Source organism: Delphinus delphis, chromosome 11 (genome assembly GCF_949987515.2).
Source record: "Delphinus delphis chromosome 11, mDelDel1.2, whole genome shotgun sequence".
Lineage (NCBI taxonomy): Eukaryota > Metazoa > Chordata > Mammalia > Artiodactyla > Delphinidae > Delphinus > Delphinus delphis.
The window spans coordinates 40,633,915-40,652,112 of NC_082693.1; the positions used below are offsets into that span (position 1 = coordinate 40,633,915).

Genomic DNA, 18,198 nt, shown 5'->3' on the forward strand with positions numbered 1-18,198 from the left:
GCGCAATGTTAACAAAGGGGTATCTAAGTGTCAGATACACATTTTTGGGCTACTATTCTGGGAACTTTTCTGTAAATCTAAAATTATTTAATAATTAAAAGTTACAAGGAAAAAGCGTGAACGCTACCTGGTCCTCTGCCCTCATCCTGAGGTCTCTGTGGCTGCAGTCAGACGGAGGCGGTGAGTCCGAACTTCTTCGAGGCCTCAAGGGGCTCAAGGGTGCACCTTCACAACAGCAGCGAAGAGGTCGTCCACCACCACCCGCCGGGAAAGCCAGATTAGCCTCAATCTCCGCGCGCAGGCGCAGGGCAGCAGCTCGCTCGGCGTCTTCCCGTGCCGGCCCGCCCTGCCCTTGGATTGGCCGGGGACGCAGTGACGTCACGTCCTTCCCGGCAGGGCGCGCGTGCAGCTCTAGGCACCCGTGGAGCCGCCAGGTGCGACGGTCTGGCCATCGGGCGAGCTGGTGCAGGCTCGCGGCGTCTCAGTCCCGGATCCCGGCCACAGTGGGCGCCCCTCTGGCAAGCGCACTAAAAAACCACAAGAATCTTGGCCTCATAAGGCTAACCCCCACTCCCACCTACAAACCCAGTGTTGTAACCCTGCACCAACTTTCCCTTCAATTTCGGGCCCAGGAGTTGGGTAGCGGGATTCAAAGCCACAGAGGGATGTTGGGAGCGTCCTTGTGAAGGGAGAAGGAAAGGCATCTTCTTCAAAAGCCTAATGTTTCCTTGAATATTATCTTGGAAAGCCTCTTGTTTGTGGTCCAGGTGCCGCTACCAGTGAGTTTCCAGCCTGGGCTATGGCCAATACCAGCCGGCCACGCCCCCTTGGTGAGGGGAGGGTTCTGGGCTTTTCCATTATCAATTAGCTGGAAATTGCACGTAAACGTGTCCTGGCCTAATAAAGCCTGTTCTGATCTATGGCTTCCAGCTGAACGAACACCAGGAAACAGGCTGCAGGTGGTGGAGTACGCCAACGGTATTGTGCTTCTTCCACTTACCGGCTTACATTTTCTGATGAAAGCTGATTTGTAGAATGAAGCCTCCATATTTGAATTTTGAGGGTTGAAAATAGAGGGTTGCACGGATAACAAACTGAGGTACTGCCAGACCATGTTGATTGTGATTATAGTTGCTCTTGCTAGTTTCCTCATTCATCCTGTGCAGACAAGGAAGATTATTTCCATTGTCTAGCATAGCATCTGGTACCTGGTAGGTGCTTTATAATGCCCTACACATTCTGCAGCACTGGAGTGATCATTCTCCCATCACCTGTAAATCTGGAGGTATTTTTGCCTATGTTGGCACTGCCATCATTCTTTAAAACTATATTTTGTGAAAGAAACTCTGTGTTCTTACTGTTTGCGGAAGTTCTGAGGTTCCCAATGATTTCAAACGCCAAGCAGTGAAAGGGAACTGAATAACACACTTATGATCTGTGTTTTTACTCTGTATTCATGGAATCTGATCATCATTTACCTCTTTGTATATTTTTCTTTCCTCCACCCCTAAACAAAATGAAAGGACTCCACAATGCAAAGGGTGAAGGAAAGATAACTGTTTATTTCAGTTGAGCAGACAAGCATGTCAAGCAAATGAAGACAGAAGAACACATAAGAGTATATTGGGAGACGGAAACAGATTCTTTTTGATTATCCCCTACTGTTACTAGAGAGAAAAATGTCTTCAGATAACCAGCGGTCAGCAGATGAGGACGAAGGCCTGTTATCCCGACTGATCAGGAAATCTATAGAGATTCCCCCTTTGTCCCTGTAGGTAAGTACAAGCCTTGACTGGATACTGTGAAGCTGTTTCTAATAAAACAATAATGCCTTACCCAGTATCTTTGAGTATTGAAATAGTTTATATAATTAAATGTTTTCAGATATTTGGAGCTAACCCTTTCTATGCATGAATGAGTTACACTTTCAACACAGTTTCTAGTGTATGGCAAATCCTCAGTAAATATTAACTCTTATTATTATGAAGCATCAATTTTTTATTCTGTTTAATCCATTTTCATTAGCAGTCTATCGAAAATTACTAGTTCCCAGCCAATCTAAATAGGATTGATTGAATGGACTGTAACTTTTCTGTAATGACTCAGAATCAGCAGCTGCAGTATCAGTTTATTATTATACAGAGCCTATTAGAGACTATTGAGATGTATATAGACGGTCCTCAACTTACGACTTTTTGACTTTAAGATGATGACAAAGCAATTCGCATTCAATAGAAACCATACTTTGAACTTTGATCTTTTCCTGGCCTAGCAATACATAGTATGATACTCTCTTATGACGCTGGGCAGTGGCAGCTCTCAGTCAGCCTCGCCATCATGAAGGTAAACAACTAATACACTTAACAACCACTCTGTACCCAACCATCCTGTTTTTCACTTTCAGTACAATATTCAATAAATTACATGAGATATTCAACACTGTATTATAAAATAGGCTTTGTGTTAGATGATTTTGCCTAACTACAGGCTAATGTAAGTATTCCAAGCACATTGAAAGTAGGCTAGGCTAAGCTATAATGTTCAATAGGTGAGGTGTATTAAATGAATTTTTGACTTACAGTATTTTCAACTTATGATGGGTTTTTCAAGGTGTAACCCTGTCATGAGTTGAGGAAGATTTACATGTCTCTTTGTTCTCTAATCAACTCCAAACTTTACTTTTTGTGTGTGTGTGTATGGTACGCAGGCCTCTCACTGTTGTGGCCTCTCCCGTTGCGGAGCACAGGCTCCGGACGCGCAGGCTCAGCGGCCACGGCTCACGGGCTCAGCTGCTCCGCGGCATGTGGGATCTTCCCGGACCGGGGCACGAACCCGTGTCCCCTGCATCGGCAGGCGGACTCTCAACCACTGCGCCACCAGGGAAGCCCTCAACTCCAAACTTTAAGTTCTTGTGTCGATGCTTATAGACTTTTCTGTTTCTTCCATTACTGTTGGGTACCATCAGAAACTTCTGCTTCTAATGTTCTGTGGTGTCAGAAGCTAGATACCCACGCTTAAAAGAACCATGAGCCAATTCAGAGTAAAGAAGCTCCGAATGAAAGCCTGGGCCTACCTGTACACTTGAGAGCATGAACTTTGTGGTGTTCATGCTCTGTGGCTTGTTGCTGGCTTCCTGATGTGTTCCAGATGCTGAGGTTGATGGTTAAGTAAACTCCAGGTTAAAGAAGTATTATTCTAATTATACCTGGAGTCTTAGCCTCTTTATCCTTTCCCAACATATATTTGATATGTTTACATTTTAAACAAATACTATATGTATGTGGACTTAAAAAAACCACAAAATCTAAGCACCAATATTATGTTTTAAAATCTAAGCTTTCTCTTCTTTCTCTTTCGGATGCTTTAGCTGCCCTAGGCATTATTATTTAATACTTCAGCCATGCCTCTTTCCTTGTGCTTTCTTTGTCTGGAAACTATTAAAATAACTTATTTAAATCAGATGTACATACAGGGAACTATACTCAATATCCTGTTGTAAACCATCATGGAAAACAGTATGAAAAAGAATATATATATATTATAACTGAATCACTTTGCTGTACAGCAGAAATTAACACAACATTGTAAAACAAATATACTTCAATAAAATTGTTTTAAAAATATATATACAAATCAGACGTACATAACTTTGTGATTAATTCCACAAAAGCCTCTAAAGAGGTGTAAGTCATATGTTTCCATTAAATACCACTACAAACCTAGCAACTTTATGTGTCATTATTCACATATCAAAAAGAATCAAAATTTTACTTTATAGTAATATTCTGTGTTTGAAAGTTCCACTTAATTTGATTAAGGCTTGTAATGGCACAAGAAATGGAGGCAAATAATTTTGTAGTGATTTATTCCTCTTCTTTAGCATTTTTAACTAACAAAACAATTCAAGGACTCAGTGCCACTTGAGCAGATCACTGTAATGAACAGAGATTAATCACTGTGCCTGTTGGAAATTAAATTGTTTTTCCAGAGACATTTAGCGTGATTAAAGTAGAAAGAGAAAAGTGTTTCCAGCTAAATTCAGTTATATTCAAACTACAGAGACATCGTATGGAAAACAGTAAAGGTGCTGACTTTAATCTCTAAAAGAAACAAAACAAATTTCAGTTAGAACAGAGTATTGATTTGATAAGGGAAGAGAGCCAAGTTTTTGCTAGAAAAATATCTGATCAAATTTGTATATATATTATTGAATAGTTTGTTAGCTATTGTTTTATTAAGAATATCTCCTAAGTATTTTCTGCTGCAGGACACAGTATCCTGTCAATAATTTACAGAACATTTTAATTTGTTGTCTTAACTTCTGTCATTATAATTTATTCATATTATTTAAAATAAATTATGAATACTGCTAAGGTCTGTGTGTACATTATATGTATTTAAACTCTGTGTTGATAGATTATTTGTTTTTGCTTCTTTCACGTAACATTTCATAGTACATTTCTGTATATTAGTACTTCCTATACTTGTAATTTTTTTATAGCTATGGTAGTTTTCCCTCTGTTTGGGCCATTTGGGTTTAGTTTTTCCTCATACATAATGTAGCCACAAACATCTTTGTGTCAACTTCTTGACTTTTCTTTTGCTTACTTCCTTGGAGTATGTCCCCAAAGTAGAATTTCCAGGGCAGGAAGCATGTTCAGTTTAATGTCACTTATTATATGTCTCCAGAGTTCTTTCCAGAAAGATTTGGCTAAACTTACAGAGCTTTCAGCATTGTACCTGTTTCTCAATGTACCTGCCATTGTTGTTTTAACTGTTATTTGTTTTTTGCTGTTTTTATGTTTGTCATTTTTATTTCAATTTCACTTATTACTAATCAGCCTACAAAATATACATATAAATGTGATTATTTACTCTGATTCTTATTTCCACTTATTAAGTATACTCTGAGAGAATAAATATATCCTCACCCACCCACAGAGACAGACATGTGCCAATAGTTAATCAAAACTTGCTATCGTCCATAAACATCAACTGCATTTCTATATACTAACAACAAACATATGGAAACTGAAATTAAAGACATAAGACCATTTACAATCGCTCTGAAGAAATGAAATGATTAGGTATAAGCTTAACAAAACATGTACAGAATGTGTACGCTGAAAAAATACAAAATGCTAATGAAAGAAATCAAAGAAGAACTAAATAAATGTAGAGACTATTGTGTTCGTGGATTGTAAGACTCAATAAAGATGTCAGTTCTCCCCAAACTCATCTATCGGTTTACTGTAATTCCTATCAAAATCCCAGCAATGTTTTTTTGTAGACAGAAACAAGCTTATTCTAAAATTTATATAAAGGCAAAAGTTCTAGAATGGCTAAGACTACCTCTTTTAAGAAAAAGTATCAAGTAGGGCTTCCCTGGTGGTGCAGTGGTTAAGAATCCGCCTGCCGATGCAGGGGACACAGGTTCGAGCCCTGGTCCGGGAAGATCCCACATGCCGTGGAGCAACTAAGTCCGTGCACCACAACTACTGAGACTGTGCTCTGGAGCCCGCGAGCCACAACTACTGAGATGGCGTGCTACGACTACTGAAGCCCAGGCGCCTAGAGCCCATGCTCCACAACAAGAGAAGCCACTGCAATGAGAAGCCTGCACACCACAACGAAGAGTAGTCCCCACTCACCACAACTAGAGAAAGTCCACACACAGCAACGGAGACCCAATGCAGCCAAAAATAAACAAATTTAATAAATTTTTTTTAAAAAAAGGCAGTTGATCTCAAGGATGGATACCTTTAATAGTAATTTTTAAAAAAAGTATTAAGTGGAAGGAATCACTCCTACCAGATACTAAGGCTTAATATATAGAGTAATCAACAGTGTGGTATTGATGAAGGGATAGATGCATAAATCAATAGGAGAGAAGAGAGATTCCCCAGAATAGAGCCACACTTTTATTATGCAAAAGTTTCCTTTACTCTTATGTCAAAATATAGCATTTTTGTCCTTGTCAGTTTTTTTAAATCTACCTTACCCCCTTTTAGATGTTATAAATATGCTGTTCTATTTTCTTCTAGATTTTGTTGATATTTTTATTTTCATATTTAATGCTAACCCATCCAGACTTTTTTTGTAGGGTCTGGTGTAAGATACAAATCCAAGTTAGTTCAAATAGTTTTTCCCTTATCTGTTATTTGGTTATCTTGATTTGTCATGGGTTAAGTTCTCACAGTGTTTCAAATCGCTTTCTAGAATTTTTCCTATTCAGTTGATTCCTATTCAGTTTTCTGTTTTAGAGTGAATTACACAGAATCTTGGTTGTCCCAGCAGTATATTCACCCCTTGACATATGTAGTGAATACAGAAATATTTGTATGGGCTTCTGGAATTTTCTAGAATCACAGTTCTTCCCAGAGTCACATACTTCTCATGCAACTATTCAGACCTTTTTACCTCTCATTAAAATTTAATATCTCATTTTCACAGAAGAGTAAAGTTTCTTCCACTTTACTAGATTTACTCCTTATTTAATAACAAGTAGAGAGGAATAAAGCCAAACACCCAAAAGCTATGAATGCTGAGACTTTGGTTGGTTCACTCACTGGTTAAGTGACTTGCCCCAAATAAAAGGCTTGCAGCCTATGCCATGCCTCAGGAAAATTAGAAATTACTAGACAAGTTACTATAGTATACAATTCAGGTTTTTCCGGGAAGAGTCAAAACTGCAAATATTGAATCCATGAGTGAAGTATCCTTTGGTATCTTGCCTGCTTATCTTCCAGGTACTGATCCCTTGCACAGTCTCTTATTCAATTCTCTAAGCTCTTGGGAATTTTAGCCTGCTATTTATATAATCCCTACTTTTTTAATTCACAGGGATAGCAGGCTTTATGACTGTGGGGTCCTATGGTCTTTACAAGTTAAAATACAGAAGAGATCAGAAAATGTCCATCATCTTATTCACATGAGAGTTGCTGCCCAAGGATTTGTTGTAAGAGCTGTGACTCTAGGTAACCTGCTTAATTTGTATGTTGTGTTCAGCTGTCTTTGAGAGTATTTTGATTTATTCATCCATTCATATTAGTATTTTTATTTATTCATTCATATTCATTCATGAATATTGGGTCAAGATGATGTAATGGAGGAGGAAGGATAAGAAAGACAGTGATCTTCACTTGGTTGAGGTTGCTGCCCAGTTATAGGCTTAATCTCTTGGTATTTTAAGTACTGAAAAAAAAAAACTCAGTAGGCAAAAGGTACAGACTTCTAGTTATAAAATAAACGAGTCATGGGGATGTAATGTACAGCATGGTGACTATAGTCAATAATACTGTATTGCATATTTGAAAGTTGCTACGAGGGTAGATCTTAAAAGTTCTCATCCCAAGAAAAAAATTCTGTATATATGGTAATAGATGTTAACTAGGCTTACTGTGATCATTTCACAATATATACAAATATAGAATCATTATGTTGTACAACATAAATTCAAATTGTATGTGAATTATACTTCAGTCTAAAAAAAGAAAAACCCAGTGGAGAACTAGGTTATAGTTTCTGTTATCCTCTATAGTGAAAGGAGCAGTGAATAGTTTATACCCTGTATAACTCAGCTATTCCAAGCCTGAGCAATAGGTAATTTTTTATTAGTCTATAAATTAAGCAGTATTTACACAGTCAAATCCAAAGAGTGGGTATAAAATTATCTGGTTGATTCAGGTTATATCAACAGCTAAATCATTTAGTTCTAACAAGGAGTCTACTTTGGGACCTAAATTACCTAAAATTTTTGTCTACATTAATGAGAACAAGTCACAATGTTCTTAGCTCCCCTTCATGCTGTGCAAAGTAGAATCAGCCTGAGTAGGTCTACGATTATGGGATGATGGGTGTGGGGCTTGCCTATAGGGAGTTATATGGTAATTATCTTTTTACTATGAACTGTGATATGAGTCTTGAACAAGATACAACAAGAAACTCTACTATGAAGTAACAGGCCTCATTTTCATCATTCAGAAAACACTTATGAGCATGAGCTATGTGCAAGGCACTGTGCTGGTCTAGAGATACAGCAGTGAAACTAACTCTCTACCCTCAACTAGTTTAATCTCCTTAGGGAGAGAGATCAAGAGCAGGAGAAGACAATATAAAGTCAGAGGTACTACAATAAGATTAACACAGGTTGCTATGGAAGCACAAGCACAAAGGAGAGGCGTTTAACTAGGGCTGAGAGTCCAGGGAGGCTTCTCTAAGGATGCAAACCATGTGATGAGCCAAGAATGTAGAGGAATTAACTAAGCAGAGAAGGAGGTCAGGATTCTAGGCAGAGGGGAAAAAACAAAGGCACAGAAGCATGGCATGTTAGTGGAACTCGACACAGTTTGGTATGGTAGGTGAATCAATCAGTGTTTGATGAGACTGCAGAACTAGGAGTAGTAACATATAGTAAGAGATTTATTTTAGGTATTTGGACTTATGTAACTGTGAGGCTCTTTCTTATGTATCAGGATCTGGGACCTGAAGTGGGCAGAGCAAGCAGTTAGAAAAGGTAGATGAAAAGTGAGAGAAGCAAGAAAAATCTGGAACCTGCAAGGATGAGCTGAAACACACAGGATGGTCTGGAATCCTTATGGATTTCTCACCATCTCTAAACCTCCAAATTTGATGATGGAGTGACATAGAAAAAGCCGATGCCCCTCATCCTGGAGCTAAACATGGACCTGGCCAAGGAGTCAGAGAAGGTGAAAGAGGAAATTCAGCAGGAGCCATGGAAATTCAGCAGGAGCTGCACTCCTGATTGCTGCCCCATGCCAACCAGGTGGGCCAGCAGATAAGCAAAACTATGCTGCAACAGTGCCTTCCCAGGTCAAAAGAATTTGCTGGCTGCTTTACTTCTACCTTCTAAATCTCACGCAAAATGTCTCTCGTGCAATTTTTCAGGGAATGAAAGGAAAGGAATTCTGGAAAATCTAGTTATAGTTTAGCTAAGTTGATACATTACAAATCCGTCACTGTCTATCCCTTGTCAACCTGGCATCCATATACACCTCTTTTAATACACTTACCTTCAAATAAAGACAATGGTAAAATCAACCATCCCTTGTATAACCAAAAACATGCTAATTCTCCTAAAAGAGGATACAAAATCCCTTTGTCCATCTTTGGGTGATGTTGATTCATCTTTGAGCTGAGTCATATTCCCTTTTGATATCCTGTGACTTAAATCCTGAGATATAAAGTTAACTACTATTAACACTTCTTATATTAGATGGTAGGTAAATGGAAATGGCAAATAGAAAAAGAAATTGGTGACTGTATACACGTGTATTCATATCAAAATAAGGGGGCTTCCCTGGTGGCGCAGTGGTTGAGAGTCCGCCTGCCGATGCAGGGGACACGGGTTCGTGCCCTGGTCCGGGAAGATCCCACATGCCGCGGAGCGGCTAAGCCCGTGAGCCATGGCCACTGAGCCTGCACGTCCGGAGCCTGTTGCTCCGCAACGGGAGAGGCCACAACAGTGAGAGGCCCGCATACCGCAAAAAAAAAAAAAAAAAAAAAAAAAAAAAGGAAGAAATATTCATAACTATCACAGTCTTTGTTTCTGCAACTGGTCGGATGATCATGGCTCATATTATAACTATGTTTTTCCACTGGCCATTTCATCCACCCTTTGCCTTCCGAAAGCACCTTGGCTATTCATGGTTATTTGACTGGGTTGTTGACCCAAACATTCTGAAATGATCTGGGTCCTTAATGATCCTTCCTGTACTGGGTATAATTTTCCACCTTCTTTAATCACATGACATGGGACTACTAAGAAAGGCCCCAGAAGGTATACATTCCAGACACACTCCTCCTTACCCTACCAGTATAGTAACAATTTACCCTTGATAGATCAAATCAATGTAATGGACTAATGTGATGTCTTGTGGAATAGAGAGATGATCAAGGTCCTGCAGACTAGATTGTGGCATAGGGCTGGAGAGTTCACAGAGCCATGAGACTGAACACTGAAAGTATACTGCTGGCCCTGCCAGATGAAAGCAATCTGCTTCTGATGGTCTTTACTAAAAGGTATACAGAAAAAAGCAATCAATCAGATTAATAGCTGCAAAACAAATAGCAAAAATTGTGTTGATTTGCTATAGCAAACTTTATAGAAATCCATTATCATTCTCCAAGATCCATCTGTCTTTTGGCCAAAGAGGCAAAATGAATGGAGATATGGTAGGAATCACCACCTTGGCATCTTTAACGTCCTTGATGATGACACTAGTCTCTACAGTCCCTCTGGGAATGCAGTATTGCTTTGGTAATAGAATCATTTAGAATGGCTCACACTGCACTTCCCTGATGGCACAGTGTTAAGAATCGCCTGCCAATGCAGGGGACACGGGTTTGAGCCCTGGTCCGGGAAGATCTCACATGCTGCAGAGCAACTGAGCCCATGTGCCACAACTACTGAGCCCGTGTGCCGTACCTACTGAGCCCACATACCACAACTACTGAGCCCACGTGCCACAACTACTGAAGCCCACGTGCCTAGAGCCTGTGCTCAGCAACAAGAGAAGCCACCACAATGAGAAGCCCACTCACTGCAACTAGAGAAAAGCCTGCACACAGCAATGAAAACCCAATGCAGCCAAAAATAAGTTAATTAATTAATTTTTTAAAAAACCAACAATGGCTTACGCTTGGCTTTCCCTACCATAATAGCCCTTACTCCCCAGGTCAGGGAACCAATGTGAGGATTCTGATAGCTGCTGAGTATGTCTACTCCGATTACACATTCCATAACTGGGGAAATAACATAAGGTAGGTTCAGGGACCCACCAGACCAACTGTAAAATAGATCCACAGCAAAACTCCACTGACCTGACCATAAACTCCTAGTTCGACTGGTAGAACACACTAATTCTCCAGGCATTAGTATCAATTCAAAATCAATATTTAACAATGTCCCACAAATGTGATTATTTCCCCTTCCTCTTGCTGAATAGTCATAGGTGCCTTTGGGGAAGACTAGAAGGAGGATTTATAGTATTTGCATTTTTGGCTGTGAAACAGGGTCTTTCCTTAAGGAGATCTGACCTCTCGTTTATTCCAGGGACTTTGGGTCTATGAATTGACACAAATTTGGGAATTGGTTGAGGGGCCATGGCTCTCTATTGTCTATTCAAGTCAAATTTCTGTTCGCCAGACCTAGAGCTTTTCTGCTCACATGCTGCTCACCGCTTTCAACTCTAGGTACAACATGATCAATTAGCCAAAATACCAAAGATCTTTGTGGCTTAGACTATATTGATTACTGCTTAGGCTTTGCTGCCCATTACAGTAATCATGCTTTCCTTGTCTTTGTCAATTAAAAGCTGCCGCTTGACCCCTGCCACCCCACAATCCCATCATCCCTACTGAAGTCAGGGAGCCCAGAAATTCCTACTGTCATTTCTGGCTTACAGGAAATCATTACTATAGACCTCTTCAAGGAGGGCAGGGCTGCCTTCACAAATGTACTTCTCACAGCTCTGCAGAAGGAAGGAGATATATTTAGGGGGTGAGTGAGCAGGATAAATCCAGTCTAACATTCCAATCTCCCTAAGCCTTTGGATACCTTCCTTTATGGCAAAGTTTCTCAATCTCAGCACTACTGACATTTTGGACTGGATTATTCTTTGTTGCGGAGGACTGTCCTGTGCCTTACAGAATGTTCAGCAGCAGCCCTGGCTTCTACCCACTAGGTGCCAATGGTACCCACCCGCGCTGTGAAAGCCAAACATGTCTCCAGACATTGCCAGATTTCCCTGGGGAACAAAACTGCCCCAGTAAAGAAGAATCACTGCTGTACCATGGAAGTATACTAAGGAAGTTCTGGTATTTCAACTTCATTTAGTGGAGACTACTTTTTGGTCCAAGTTTCAGTCATTCTCAGACAGAGGGAAGGACTATTTCTAGTGGCAAAAGAGTCTCAGTAAGATATAGGGGCTCAAGGACCCAGTTTCACTGAAATCTGCTTATATGTCCCCATTCCAATTTTCAGAGTCCCACGCCTTCCAAAGCAGTGCTCTAAACTTTTTTTCTTTTTTAATATTTATGTATTTATATATTTGGCTGCGCCAGGTCTTAGTTGTAGCACGAGGGATCTTCGTTGCGACATACAGGGTCTTTTTTAGTTGTGGCATGCAGGCTCTAGTTCCCTGACAAGGGATTGAACCCCTGCCCCCTGCCTTAGGAGTGTGGAGTCTTAACCACTGGACCACCAGGGAAGTCCCCAATGCCCTAAACTTTAACTTAAGAGGTGTTATGAGTTTGGGAATTTAATTCGTGTTGTGATTAGTCACTCACAGGATTAGCCCCTGTGTACATTTTTCGAAAATACCAGTCTCAAGGCTACAGGAGTTAAGAGTTTCTTTTTAGAAAGTCATAAAGCTTTCAGGTCCCTCACAAGACCTTGAGCTAGGAATTTAAAGCCATGAGCCCATCATATAGTTTTCCCAAGTTCTCCAGCACACTTAAAAGTTACTAACCTTATTATACTCCTTATTTCCACTAAATGTTCTATGACAATAAATACTTGATCCCCCAAAGCCTTGCTTTCTATAGGCACCTGATTAAGGGTATCTGCAAGGTGATAATTTTTTTAATGTTTTGCTACCACATGCCATGGACTGCTAGCATACTCTTTGCCACTGGAGGGGAAAAAAAAAAAAAGCCCATTAATACCTTTAAATATAATCAGATCAGAGAACCAACTCCAGATAACCCAGAACCAATTCAGAGAACCAATGCTCAGAGTTATGTTCCTCTGGAAGCTTCCAATACCAAATTCTGGATCCGTCAGGTTCAATCAGAGAAGGAAAACTACTAGTAGTGATATATAAAAAGGGATTTATTATAGAGATATGACCTTAAGCAATTTGGGGAGCTGGCTAAACAGTCCATGTTAGGTTGTTGGTTATATTTCTAATGCTGGCACCTGAAGGTAACAAGGCAGCAATTGGGAAAGAAAACTAAACTAGAATCTGCAAGGGTGAGCTGGAACCCACAAAGACAAATGGAAACTTGAGTCCGAGTCTTGCTGACTCCAACCTTGATCATGGCATGACCTTTAGGAAAAGCTGGCACGCTCTATCATGGAGCTAATCCACACCTGGCCCAGGAGCCAGAAAAGCTAATGGAGGAGATCCAGAAGGAGCTGAAGGATTTGTGGGCCTGACTGCTGCCCATCAACAGCGAGGTGAGCCAGCAGATAAACAACAACATACGCAAGCTGTAACAGCACCTGGTGCTCTGCACCAAGCCTTCCAAGTGCAAAAAGAATTTGGCAGCTCCTGCTTCAACTTTCACCTTCAAATCACAAGTAAAATGTCTCTCATGGCCAAGCTAACCTGGAACTATGCAGGGAAGGGAATTCTGGAAAACACAGTAACAGCTTAGTTAAACAGATATAAAACAAATCCCCCAATAGATTTATATGGTTGCTAGTTGAGGAGTAAAAAGATGAAGTGAGCCAGTGAAGGGTTTAAACAGGGGAGTAACAGTCAGAACAGCATCTAAAAGATGCCTGCTGGGAGACTTCCCTGACGGTCCAGTGGTTAAGACTCCACGCCTCCAATCCAGGGGGTGTGGGTTCGATCCCTGGTTGGGGAACTAAGGTCCCACATGCCACTCGGCCAAAAAAAAAAAAGATGCCTGCTGTACAGAAAGATCAGAAACAGGCAATATGAAACTGTTTGTTTTAGGGATACTAAACAGACTGTCACACTATAAAGGCAAGGAAACCTCTTATCATAAAATTCAGAACAGTGGTTACCTATGAAAAAGGGAGGGGAATATGATCAGAAAGGGAAACCTGGAGGCTTCCAGGATGCCTGTAATATTCTACTTCTTGACCCATAATTACAGGTGTTCATTCTACAACTATCTGTTAATCTGGTCATTTAAGTTTTATGAACTATTTTCCATGCATATTTATATCACCATGAAGAAAGTGTTAAGAGGAAAAGGAAAATGATTAGAGATGATTTGCAAAGGAGGGGAGAAAAAAGGCAGAAGCCAATTAGATGATGAATTGGATATGAATTAAGGCAGTGGCAATGGCAACAGAGAGGAGATGGATTCTAGAAATACTGAGGACTCAGCAACTAAGTGATTGGGAAAAGTAAGGAAGGAAGAATCAAGGATGACTCCTAGGTTTCTGGTCTGGGCAACCAGATGAAAGGTTTGCCTTTCACACATAAAAAGAATGAAGAAGGGGCTTCCCTGGTGGCGCAGTGGCTGAGAGTCCGCCTGCCAATGCAGGGGACATGGGCTCGTGCCCCGGTCCGGGAGGATCTCACATGCCGCGGAGCAGCTGGGCCCGTGAGCCATGGCCGCTGAGCCTGCGCATCCGGAGCCTGTGCTCCACAACGGGAGAGGCCGCAACAGTGAGAGGCCCACATACCACAAAAAAAAAAAAAAGAATGAAGAAGAAAGAACAGGTTTGGTGAGAGGATGAGTACATATTGGATAAAACAATAACAACATACAATGAGTGCTTATGATGTATAAGTCGCTCTGCTTTATATATCATTATCTCATTTAATCTTAATACCTACTTGGACACCACCTGGTGTATTGCAGGACAACTCAATACTGATGTCAACCACGTGGAGCTCACATCAGATGCCCCAGGTTTAAGGACATGGTTCCCGAAAGCACCGCCCTTCTTTCAGACACTGCCATTGGGGTTTCCCAGACCACCTGCACTTCTGACCAACTGGCTACAAATTCAAGGTTTCCCAAGACTTCCTCAGGTTTGATATTTCACTAGAAGAACTTAGGGAAGCACCATACTCACAATTACAGTTTCATTATAAAGTATACAAATCAGGACCAAATAGACACATAGGGTAAGGTCTGGGAGGGTCCCAAACTCAAAATCTCGCCCTGTGAAAAAATATATATATATATCGCCTTGTGGAATTGGTGCATGTCACCCTCCCAGCACATCCGTGTGTTTACCAACCAAGAAACTCCACTGAGCTTCAGTGTCCAGAGTTTTTACTGGGGCTTCATTATGTAGGCATGATTGACTGAATCACTGGCCACATGACTGAACTCAATCTCCAGTCCTACTCCCCTCCCTGAAAGTCTAATCACATGGCTGGTCTTCTGGCATGACTAGCCACATCCTGAAGCTACCTAGGAGTCCACCATGAGTCACCTAATTGGCATAAATTCAGGTATGACTCAAGGGGCTCATGACCAGACAAAGTCTTTATTAAAGGACAATACTCAATGAGGTAGGTACTGTCATAATCTGTTTTACAGATAAGGAAACTTAGGCTTAGAGAGGAAAGGTTACCTGTTCACAGTAACATGGGCAATCTATTCCAGAGCCTGAACTCTTAATTTTATATTATACTGACTAAGATGCCTATGGAAGATGTCTCTAAATTACAGTACTCATACCCTAGTTGATGTATAAGGAGGTCCATGGGGACATGGGAAGAAAATATTTTTATCTTAAAAACAAAAAAGCGGGACTTCCCTGGCAGTCCAGTGGTTAAGACTCCATACTCCCAATGCAGGGGGCACGGGTTCAATCCCTGGTCGAGGAACTAAGATCCCGCATGCATGCTGCACTGCGTAGCCTAAAAAACCCAGAAACAAAAAAAGCTTTACCAGTATACAGACTGATCGTAGTACATTTATATGGTTTATAAATAAATGTGCATTTTGAAGAACATGCTCAACATATTTACTTATATACAATTTTAAAGTTTTGGAGGCCATAACTATGGGATATGGAAATGTCACATATAATATAATCTATACATGGGTCTCACATTCAGAAGAGAGATCTAACTTGCTTACCAGTGAAGCAACAGGTGTGAATGAGGTGAGAAAAGGGTTGGGATCAGAACTCCAGGGAACACCAAAATTTAAGAGGTAGGCAAGAGGTTAATAATTATTTGTGCAGATATCTAATTTGCTATCTAACTGAGATGAGAACTAACTTACCCTTTAGGCTCTGTGTGCTTTTTGTAGGTATTAACAGGCGGTGTCAGAAATAAAGCTGAAGGAAAATGAAGTAAAGGTTTAGTTCAGACAATCTACTAGACGGCTGATGCCATGACAATTGATATGGATGGGGAGAGTGGTGACTTGTAGTTTAAATCTGTGACTCCCTAACTTGCTTTATTTGTTTGTTTGGTTTTTATAAATTTATTTATTTATTTTTGGCTGCCTTGGGTCTTCGTTGTTGCGTGCAGGCTTTCTCTAGTTGCGGCGAGTGGGGGCTGCTCTTTGTTGTGGCACATGGGCTTCTCATTGCAGTGGCTTCTCATTGCGAAGCACGGGATCTAGGTGCGCGGGCTTCAGTAGTTGTGGCACGCGGGTTTCAGTAGTTGTGTCACACAGGCTCTAAAGCACAGGCTCAGTAGTTGTGGCGCATGGGCTTAGTTGCTCCGTGATGTGGGATCTTCCCAGACCAGGGCTCGAACCCGTGTCCCCTGCATTGGCAGGCGGATTCTTGACCACTGTGCCACCAGGGAAGCCCCCTAACTTGCTTTGGATATGAACATTTGCTGATATCCCTGGAATTCACTGAAGCAGCTCCTCTCTTCCTCAGGATATTTTCCCTGGCCACCTCCCCCTTTCTGCATGGCCCTAGGACCTCATCCTTGGGGAAGATGTACATTTACCTCATCTGCCTAAACATAGCTAATTCATCCACTGGACTGTGAATCCCTAGAAGCAGGGATTCGATCCATTCACCTTGCTTTTCTTCAGAATACTGAGTACTAGCAGACACTGAATAGATGTTTTCTAAGTTGAAGTGCCTATTGTTTTTATCTCAAGATCTAGCCAAACCTTCCCACTTTCCTTTCTCACCAATATTTTAAAATTCAAACTTTAGTGTGTCATTGTAATGTCATAAATTCAGATTTATACTGATCCCAAAGGGCTCTTAGATTTGTTTGTTTTTTTTTTTTTTCCTGGAGTCACTCATATGATCCAAGCCAAAAATTAATAAGATAGAGGGCGTTTGTTTGTTTTTTAATTGTAGGTTGGTTTTAGAAAAAATACAAGTGAAGAAATTCAGTGTTTGTTTCCCATGGATACTCTATTGATACACATCTTTTGGTTTCTAGGTGTTCTCTATTCTATGTATAAGGATTATATTAGACCTCGATCCTTCAATGTGTCCAAAAAATGAAGCTTCAGACAAGAAAAACAAGAAGCCTTCTGAAACCTATTTATTATGAAGAATTTTTAATATGTAGCAAATTATACTGCAGAAGTTTCAGCCGGAATTCTCATAGACTTCAGCTGTTTAAGAAGTTGATTTCCAAATCAACAATCAGAGTCAGCTCAAAAATATCCTTCTTGATGTCTTTCAAAGGCTAGGCCATGATTTTCTGACTTTTAAAATTTTTATTTTCTAGTTAGTGGCAGAAAATAATCTATATTACGCCAAATCAATCTGAAAATTAGGAGTTATATAGTGGCTACAGAAAAATTTTCTCTATCCCTATTAAATGTGATGCTCTATTCACAGCTTAATTCTCCACAAACAGGGCAAGGTAATTAAGGCTTTCATAAACTCCTTTCTAGAATGGGCAAAAATTACATCAGAGGAGAATGGCCATGTTGTTATTTAAATCTGGTTCACCACTGTGCACCTCACTCTTACATAAAAACGACTATTTTACCACAAACGTAAAGGTCTTAACATTTAAATATTTGTGTATTCAGTTTTATACTTGCTGAAAGTATTTCTAGGAGTACAAAGGTAAATTGCTAAAAAAAATCCCTTTTCCCTCAGATGGCAGTATTGAGGGAAAAAAGGATTTAGTCCAGAAGTGCTACTGCTAATCTGGTATGACACTGTAGAAAACACAAGAAACAAGGAAGATATTAAATGTTAAGTATACCTGTGGCATCAAACTCCTCTGCAATTGCCCTAGGGTTCTAAAAACTAAGCTAGACCTTGTGGAAGTCATAACTGCCATCGCTCAGATTTATTCCCGGACTCCAGGCCTGGGAAAGAAAACAAAACAAAACAAAAAAATACCCACTAAGATAAAATCAAGAATACACTGTAATATTATCTGTGGTGCTGATTTCCCCTTCCTTGATGCCTGTAGTGGAGGAATACTCTGACAGGAAGGTGAAGTCTAGTGTTTGGGAAGAGAAAGACACAGGAAGATCTGAAAATACATCCGCATTCTAGACATTCCCCACTGT

The 18,198-nt window shown here is 40.5% G+C and overlaps 1 protein-coding gene across 1 annotated transcript; it reads left to right on the forward strand.

Moving 5' to 3' along the window:
* Window positions 1-1,552: 1,552 nt before the first annotated feature.
* Window positions 1,553-17,839, forward strand: HIGD1C (HIG1 hypoxia inducible domain family member 1C). The gene is given in 5 exon segments (XM_060026217.1): window positions 1,553-1,748; window positions 1,751-1,775; window positions 6,844-6,915; window positions 6,918-6,977; window positions 17,103-17,839. Coding segments are annotated over 5 exon segments (291 nt in total). The 5' UTR covers window positions 1,553-1,679; the 3' UTR covers window positions 17,168-17,839.
* Window positions 17,840-18,198: the final 359 nt, after the last annotated feature.